General features: G+C 42.0%; 1 protein-coding gene across 1 annotated transcript; it reads right to left on the bottom strand.

Moving 5' to 3' along the window:
* Positions 1 to 7,238: 7,238 nt before the first annotated feature.
* Positions 7,239 to 7,922, bottom strand: BHLHE23 (basic helix-loop-helix family member e23; the record flags this gene model as incomplete). The annotated part of the gene is made up of 1 exon (XM_082065689.1): positions 7,239 to 7,922. The coding sequence occupies exon 1, from the start codon at positions 7,911 to 7,913 to the stop codon at positions 7,239 to 7,241; it is 675 nt and encodes a 224-aa protein (XP_081921815.1). The 5' UTR covers positions 7,914 to 7,922.
* Positions 7,923 to 9,799: the final 1,877 nt, after the last annotated feature.

Genomic DNA, 9,799 nt, shown 5'->3' with positions numbered 1-9,799 from the left:
AGAGATTTTCAGCTTTTTCCCCTACAGCCTCAGTTGTGCTGGAAACACCGAGCGCACCCAGTCCTGCTGTCAGCTGCGGAGTTTGCTTTACACTGAAGCTGCCAGGAGAGGAAAAATACTTGAGGTAATGTAATTCTCAAATTGGAGGCATAAGGATTTCTTCATGACATCTCTGTGAAGCACCCAATGCATGACTTCTACTTTTAGCAAAACAATAAAAAGAGGGTGCATGCTTTTGGAAACCCGTAAAAGCAAAAATACGCTGGATTCTCTCTCGTTCTTCCTGCAAAGCTGCTGAAGGCAGAACATGAAACAAACACCCTGTTCCACCCCAAGACAACGTTTGTTTTTTTTTTTTTAAGGGTAAAATAAAATGCTGAAAAATATTATTCATGGGTTTCTCAGGTTGAATAGGTCAAAGCAATTTTTTCAGTTGTTTTTATGCGACGACACTTTCTGTTCTATCATTAAATGGTGGTGTACGAAGTTTCATTAAAACATAATAAGAGCATTCCAGGAAAGATACCAACAATCGATGAGAAAAAGACACATTGGGTAAATATGTTATAGAAATATTTGTTAACGCCGGTGCAATATACATGAAGCCATTGTGAATATGCATTAATATATCGTGCATGTGGATGTGCATTTTACACAGGTAAACATGCCCACACATACAACCACATTTATCAGCGTAACCTGATTTTGAAAGTTTTTTTTGTCAATAATCAATTGACCACCATCTGCTTCAAGGCAAATACAAGCACAATAAATTCCTTACTGGTATCGCGGCAGAGGAAACATTACTACAGACTGGGGAAAAGTTCAGCACTAGTAAATTCTGATGAAAACCATTACTGTGATTATGGTCTGTGCAAAGATCTGCCCGCCCCATTGTCATTTCTTGTACTACATCAAGCAAAGGCTGGTGGGGACCTAGTGCTGCTGTCGCCCAACTGTATGTGACCTTTTTTGGGTGACCGTGTTGTGGGGGGATTTTCCTCCTCCTCTGGGAAAATGTGAATAATAAAAAAAGAAGTGCAGACTCTAGGATGTAACGTATGGTTTTAATAAGGGCAGAAATTAAATAGATGAGCTTTTTGCTTTTAAATGTCAGGGTTGCAACTTCCCTGTCATTTGCTGGAAAAAAAGGATGGGACTAAATACCTTGGGATGTGGCGAGTTTTAAGCCACATAATGATGGCGATAAAAATCTATAATGTCAGTTGCCTTGTGGCAATCAACAACCGTTTCACATTATGCTTGCATCTTAAGGTTTGCGGCCAAAAACCAGATTTGCCTGCGTCTCATTAAAATAACGAATGCAGTCCGAGTGGATCTGCAATGATTCACTGTACGTCACACTAAATCACGCCGCTTTTTGGAGCCAACTGACTATGGCCTCATTACTTTAGACAAAAGTGGGCTTGGAGGAAAAACTGGGGTGATGGTTTTTTGCTCAGCCATGTTTTTCCCTTTGAAATACTTAAGGCAAAAGAGCAGATAGTTTTTCCCATTGGTAGCTGTGGGAGGTTGGGTTATATTCATGGTACAATTTCGTATCAATATGCGTAAACACAGAAAACATTAGTGTTAGCACAGGGAAATAGAAAATAAGCAAATGCAAATGGCATTAATGAAACAGATTTTAATGAACATGAATTACTGATGTAATTAAAGACTTAAAAATGAAAATTAGCGTTAAATAATAATAATAAAATACATATTTTAACTGTTTTGCTAGGACAAGGAGTTTGACAACCAGCATGTTCTCCTCTGTTGTGTAAGATGTTACGTACTTGTGGTCTGTCTTCTGCAAGTCTTTGTTCTGCAAATGTCAATACCTTAAGTGTAGATAAAGAATTAAAACCTATTATTATTATTATTATTATTATTATTATTATTATTATTATTATTATTATTATTATTATTATTATTATTATTCTGAAACAGCTTGGTTGAACATCTCTACAAAATAATTAATTTCAACTCTAATACTTCAGATTAACCTATTTGGCCTGAAAATCATTTTGAGAATGATGCTTGAAACTGTTTAACATTTCGGCAATAAACACTGACACAGATTTTACTATTGTTAAATGCAGCTAAGAATATTTTAAAAATTTAACAAGATGGTTTTAAAACTATGTATTTATAAATACAAATAGAAATAAGAATTTGAGGTACCAGGGAAAATAATTAATGTAAATTTTGACTATGAAAAGATTACTAAAAGTTCATAGTGAAAATAATACTTTGAAACGTCTAAATGAATGGCAAAGATCTCAAATTTATTCTTTGTTTTGATAATTGTTTCCGAGTTCTCTTATACACAAGTTTTATTGTAAAGAGAAAATACTTGATATTAAGCTATTTCTCTACAAAAAAATATGCAAACATTTCTAGATTGATAGCAAAATATTTTTTATATACCCATTAGGTATTTTTTATTTCAAGTAGGAGAACAACTGCCTGAGAAGCATTCAGAGAATGACTGATTTAAATGTTAGAAATGCCCAAATTTTTCATCTTCCTTTGAATAGAATACCAAAGGAGATTAAAGACTAAAGACATATCACAAACAAATTTACATTATTAAAATTACTGTAATCAAGAGTCTTTTCCATCCTTAATCAGGATTAGTGAAAACAGAAAACCCCAACTTTTCTATTGTGCAATACTAGTCAAAATCCTATCAAATGACAGATAACAGAGTAAAAGCAGTTTGGAAAATTAAAAATATTGGTTGGTGTATTCTGGTATTCTTTCAAAGTATTTTTACCTATTTGAGATCGGAGCAGTGATTTCTCTGCTGAAGATTCACATGGCCGGCAACAAGCATTGGCAAAAATAAATTCCAATAATGCTGTAAAGTCTTATTTTCAGGAAATGCAATTGTTTGAAGAAATGCTATAGGAGGAGGAGAAAGTGCAATGTGGAATGCCTAGTTTTGTTCTTCTAAACTGTAAGCTAAATAATCAGAATTGTAGAAAACTTGACTAAAAACCTGCCGTACGTGAGAACTCAGCCTTGCAGGACACCGAGCTGGCAAGAAGGTTTGGGCTGAAGAACCGCAAAAGCTTTTTAAGTGACATCTTTATCCATCATGCCACACTTTACAGTTATACTACGAGGCGGATACAGTGAAAGGATAAAGCTTGTACAGATATTTCTGGTCCTCTGGAGCCTCTTAGAGAAGGCAGCAGCATTATGCTGGTTTTTGAAACCACCTCTGTGCTCCCGAGCATCAGGCCCCATGTCTCGCTGTCACTAATATCACCAGAAATGCCACCATTTAGTAAAACAGCAGAAGGATCAGACCCTGTGCTCCTATTTTAGAATGGAAATTATAGAAATATATATGTAAAGAACAATCCTGAAAAATAAACTGAGAACAACGATCGATCACCACCTAAAGTCTAGAAAAAAAGCTCAGCAATGCTGCCGTATTCGGATATTGTGACAGTCTGTCAGAAAATCAGCTATACACATCAAAGCATAAGAAAAACTGCACGATTCTCGTGGCTTCTTTCCAGGAACTCCAACTGATTTAACCTTTTGCTGGTATCTGAAGTAGATAGCAGCCTCCTGGGTTCTCCATCTTCAAACCTGTTGCTTCCTGGTATTCAATTAAACAAGATTTTACCTTGCAAGCTCAAGCCTGCTAATAGTGAATGTTGACTGATGGTGTGCAAATTGATGGCAGTTTCCAGCTCCCTGGAATGTTAGTTTTGGTTAGTGACTGGAATTACACAGCTTAAAAAAAGCAACAGGGAGTGGAGCTGCATCTGCTCTTTGTATCTTTTCCTAAAGACGCCTCATGCTGATCACTCTTGAAGTTTAAAGAAAAACTTAATGAGGTTAGAAAATAATATATTATCTTTAATTAAAAGTTGACATTATGTTTTCTTCGAAGTATGAACATACCAGGGTAACAAGTACATTAGAACACACGATCTGTATTTCATTTCCATCTGAGCATACACCATAAATCCTTCTTGGAGAAAAAGCGAGCACCATAACAAGAACATTTGAGCAGAAAAAAGGATCTTCGGCATTTTGAAGTCCTCCCTTCATATTGTCTGAAACACCAGCTGGAAGCAAACACTTAAAACATCACATGGACCACAAAATAAGCTTGTTTTTTTTCTTTTTTTCATATGCCAGACAAGGGGCAAAACAAATGAGAAGTTACAGGGTCTGATCCCCAGGACAACCACGCACATTCGCAAGGTGAGCACCGATGCTACACACACACAAATGCAATAATCAGAGACTGGTTTATCCCCTGCCAACAAATCATCTTTCCAAGGGTATTGGGCAGTGGTTTTAGCAGCAGCTCAAAGCAAAGTGTAAATCACACTGGAATAGCTGCCTCCTGGTGAGGGGAAATGCGAAGGTCCCAGGATGGGTTTCAAGTCCATATGAGAACAGTTAAAATCCTACAAGCCACTGGTCACCAGAAGCATCTCACTGGACTGAATTTTCAGATTAACTGAGAAGGCAACTTTGTTTTAGTTTCATGTTCATTTGTTTGTTGCAGGAAAAGTTATGATTCGACTTCTTTTCACTTTAGAATTAAAAAACCATGTACTTTAAGGCTGATTTTAATAATGATTTACAAGTTCCTCTAGTACTGTTTTGATAAGTTCTATATTCCTGTTTTTAATACCTAGATTTGTTACAGGACTTAGATACTCAAGCTTGGGTATTTTTACAATCAAAATTCTATTTAATGCAGGTTTTATCTTCTGTATTTGAGATTCCATGTTTAGCCTCCTGAGACTGTTTGATTCTAAGTGGGCTCTCGAAGAGCCTTCTGAATATTTGAGGTGGATTTTTAGGGTTCTAGGTAGATACATAAATCACGTAAAGAATTAAACAATCACTGTACTAAAAACCATTGTTCCAAAAATAGCTTCTCTCTATGACTATGAAGACTTTTTTAGACTCTGAAATTAGTGAGCCACTTTCTTTGCCATAATTACTTGAGAAAGAAGCAATTATAAATTCCATTATTATTAGTGTAAGTCTTTAACCAAACCAAACTCACATTTAATATTAAGCTGTTAAATACTTAATTCTGCAGCTATTTCAGTTTTGGTGAAAAATTAACAGTTTAACTAATCTCCATTAAAATATTTCCAACTGCTCAATCTTCTATACTTTTAACCAGAAATAATAAGCATTTACCTATAAATCATAATTCTCTTTTAAACTGATTTTTTTTTTTTTTTTCCAAAATATTATCTAGCAACGACTCAGGCTGCAACATTTTAAATGACCTTTGCTGATTCGCAGTTTTGTGTCATTTTTGCTTCAGGAGTGGTTTTGGTTGGCTTTCGCTTCATCGGAAGAAATAAAGATATAAAAATGGAAATGAGCAGGAACCAGTTTCAAGCATATGTCTTTATGAATGTGGCTTAATCACACACTTCATTTTCCAAACACAAAAAGTCTTTTGGAAATGTATTAATTAAAATCAAGTGCCACAGACAAGCAGCTTTAGAGGGATGGCAGTCCTTTTCAAATTAGCATAACACTAGCGACAGGCATGGAAATTGGTTTAATAACCCTAAATAGTTACACCCCACTCCTAACGCAAATGGGCACGGACAGCTCGGGCCCCTCAGGCTGCGGCTGTACCAGTTTGTGCAGTTGCTCTGACATTGGGTGGGTATTTCAATCTGAACAGAAATCACTGAATGCGCCTCAATTATTATTATTATTATATAATGACTAGTGAAGCGTGCAAGCCACCAAAGCTTTAAACATCATAAACCAAAGTGAACCAACACGAGCAACATCACAAACTTTGCCAGCGAGGCACTCACTTTGTAACTTGTACTTACACAGTCAATACTTGGCAAGAGATTATTAGTTGAGTGGTGATACTAAGTGGTCCAACCCCCCTGCCCTGCACAGGTCTAGGGTCAAGCTGTAGATATAAGAGAAAACCAAGCGAAAGGGATAAGCAGTCTTTAAGCGATTTCCTTCCCTGCCATGTTTTACAGGGGTGTCCTCAGAGCCAAACCTGGTGCCACAATAACCCCTTTCGAACACCACTTCCAGGGCACAGCATCCTCCAGCAAGTGTCAAAATACACAAGCTAAATCTCTGCCTACTTAACTCTAAACATCAGGCAGAAACAACACTTCTGTGCGTGTTCACGATCCATGAGAAACTGGAGAAAAAAAACCCCAAATCCCTGCTGATAAGGAGCGAAGGTCCACAAGCTTTCCCCCATGTATTCCCATCATTCAGCTAACTTGACAGTGCTGCTCCTCCGCAGAGGACAGCTGTGGCCATCCCTGCTTTACTTTACTTCAGCAGGGCTTTAGCTTTGACTGCCAGCTCATTTTAGAGACATGTAGGACAGAGAAAGTTGTTATTCATGTCTTTTATTTATTATAAATACATATAAATATGTTACGTGACTTTTTTTTTTTTTTGCTTTGTTTATCATGATGAGCAACAACTTTGGAAAAAAACATCTGGAAAACTTAACCAAGCTGAGAAACAGGCAAAAAGCAAGCATTAGCATACAATCACAGGTTCCTCTCAGTTCAAGAAGAGGTTAATTTTTTTTCCTTTTTCTTTTTAAGAAAAAAGCACATCGTATTTTGAAGCGTCTATTGTTTTATCAAGAGCCTTGACCTTCCCCCCTCCCATGAGCTGACTGAATGACATTTTCACTGGGATTCACGGGTGCAGTCCAACCCCAGCAGGCTACACAGGACACCCCCCCAAGATTCTGAAGCATTGCATAGTTTTGCAGCTGGATTTTGCTCCCCCCCCTCCTTTTAAGCTATTTTTAACACAGGTTGATCATGCCAAAGAAAACTCACTGAGATTTCCATCTCCAGATCTCTCACCCTCCCTTTTTCTACAGTTTAGTTTAAAAACTGCTCAAAAACTTCATAGATGAGAGCAAGCAGAAACACAACATTATGCTCACAGTTCACTAACCGGCTGGGAAGTAAATAACTCTATAGATGAAGTTACATGTTGGGGTGGGGAGGGTTAACTAAAAGTTGAAAAGTGGATGGTTTTGGGGTCCACATAAACTGCCAAGTATTTCCAAATGGGGTACAGGGAGGGGAGTATTTAAGAGAAGCAAACAAAAAGAAAACCCAGACTTAACTGATGGTAGGAAGCCAGGGCTGATGGTAGTGGAAAGAAAAGTGCAAAGAAAGAAAGAAAAAAAAAAAGAATAAAAACCAAGAAGAAGCCAGAAGTCAAGGCTTGTCATTACAGTGTTTGCAGAGGGCGGAGGTGGCTCCTGTGAAGGCAGTGCATTTCTCGGGGCAGCCGGGCAAGGCTGCGCTGCCGAACGGGTAGACGGCCGACTGTCCGAAGGGGTTGAGGGTGGCGGGCAACGGGGTGCTCAGCGTCTGGCCCTGGTTCAGATAAGCCACCAGCCGCCGCATCTCCTCCAGAGCCTGCGCCTGCATGAGGATGTAGTTCTTGGCCAGGAGCAGGGTGGCGATTTTGGAGAGTTTCCTCACCGAGGGGCTGTGGGCGTAAGGGATAACGGAGCGCAGCCCGTCCAGGGCATCGTTCAGGTCGTGCATCCTCCGCCGCTCCCGCGCGTTGATGCTGAGCCGCAGCGAGCGCTGCTCCTTCGGCTTCTTGCCCAGGGCTCCCCCCTTCAGCTTGCCCTCCCGCTCGAAGCCCGCACCGCCCTTCACCCCGGCCTCGAAGCCGTCCTCCTCATCGCCGCTCTGCTCGCCGCTGCTCTCCGCCGACTTGCCCAGCGCCCCGGGGTGAAAGTCCGTCCCGCCGCCTCCCGGGTATGTCCCCCGCGGACCCTCGGTACCGCCGCGGACGGTCCCGTAGGCGAAAGCCGAGGGCCCATAGCCCGGGGCCAGCGCCAGGTACGTCTCGCCGCCCAGCGACTTGAGCTCGGCCATGGCCTTGGCGGGGAGAAGCCGCGCTCCGCCGCCTCAGCGCTGAGGATGAAGAAGAGGAGGAGGCGGCCCCACTGCGCCCGGGCTGGGGGCGGGCAGTGAGCGCAGTACCGGCCCCGCCGCCGCTTATATCGGCGGAGATGGGCCCGGCGGGATTCCCCCGCCGCCCAATCAGCGGGGCGTGGGGGATATGGGGGAGCGGCTCTGCCCTCCCTCCGTGACCGGCTTCCCTCGCCCCCGGCCCCGCCACCGCAGCCCCGCGGCTTCCCCGGCTCCCTGCGGAGAGGTCCCGGGGTCCGACGGGGCGACAGACACGCCTTGGTGGGCACCTGCGGGTGAAAGGAGACGCTGCCCGAGGAGCGGCAGGACAAAACAGGTCTGGAAAGTGAGCGGGGGTGGACATGAATCGCTATTGAGCTTCTAGAACTCATGTCCCTAGAGGGGGTTAAAAGATGGGGTGATGAGGTTCTTGGGGACGTGATTTAGTGCCAGAGTTAGGTTAATGGTTGGGGTCTATGATCTTGACAGTCTCTTTCAACCAAAACAATCCTATGATTTTGTATTTGCTGGCTGGGACAAGGCAGCGGAGGAGAAAATGAACAGCGCAGCAACAAGAGTCTTTACTTAATGGAAGCTGCACCTGGATGCTGGAAGGGCGGGAAAGCATTGTGACTTTGTAGTCCAGCCTCTGGCTTGCGGTGTATGAACTCTTTGGAAACATAAGAGGAGTTTCAGCTCTTAGCAGGTGACAGTGCTGAGCTCCAGGCCTGTGAATTTGCTCGTTTCTCTTTCTAAAAGTAATGAGAAAAGGTGATGGTTGAACTGCTACTTCATGCTGCCTCTCACCTTAGTCCTTGTCAGCCTCAAAGCAAATAAAGAATTGATTAGGGAAGCAAAATATTTCTCTGGAGACTTTTCTAGCATCACTCTCAGGAAAAACTGGAGAAGGGAACACTCCCCCCCACCACAGACATGGGACCATGAACCACTCATGGTACATGTTGTGATGGGAGGCAAAGGCATGCAAGGTCTTGACAGCTGTGGGCATGGCTTGCTGATCAGGGCCTTTGATTTAGGTGGGGATGACAGAGGAGGCACCTGTTGCACAGAGAGATTTCCAAGGCAAAGACTCCGTCTATTTCCATTTTCTTCAGAGATTCAATTTGCTCCTTCCTTCCATGTGTCTCTAAAAGAAATTTGATCCTTGGTGAATTAGTCCAGCTCTGAAGGGACTCTCTGTCCTTCCCAGTTGCGAGTACCAGTAATCGAATGCTAAGCTGAGAAAAGAAACAAACAGCTCCACGCAATGGCCTGTAGCGTGTGAGAAAACAACACTGGCGAGGGAATCCTTTCTGTGACCACTGGAGTGTCTGAACAACGGAGAAATCCCGTGGAGAATCCAAGGCAGACATTGGCAAAGATGAGAGCTCCAGAGGGAAGGATATTCAGGGTGCTTTGTCCCATATTCCTGCTCTGAGATGACAGAGAGGGCTTAGTCTTTAATTGCAACAGAAAGAAGTCCTAGTCTTTTTTTTTTTTTTTTTTTTTTTTTTCTCCCTAGGCTTCTGAGACTGCTTCCTAGTACTGAGCTTTGGTATAAAGATAGTATAAGGGCATTCCAGACTTTCTCCAAGCATGGCATGTGCCTGATCCAGGCCTCTTGAGTGCCTGATAGGAAGGATGGGATGAATCCTGTATGCTGATGTACAGATGCAAATAGGTGAATGTTGCCTACAGGCAGATGCAATCAGTTGATACAGATGTACCTGGTAGGTTATTTGCCATAGTAAATAGTTTGGGCGTTGAGGTGACATGAGGCTTTTCCCAGAATGTGTGTTGTTTTCATCAGGCCCTCTACAAAGCGTAGTTAGCTTGTCCTCTTCCCATCA

Source organism: Streptopelia decaocto (genome assembly GCF_964273445.1).
Source record: "Streptopelia decaocto genome assembly, chromosome: 14".
NCBI classification, from domain to species: domain Eukaryota; kingdom Metazoa; phylum Chordata; class Aves; order Columbiformes; family Columbidae; genus Streptopelia; species Streptopelia decaocto.
The sequence above is the reverse complement of the archived record's forward strand: the minus strand, read 5'-3'. Positions and strand labels throughout refer to the sequence as shown.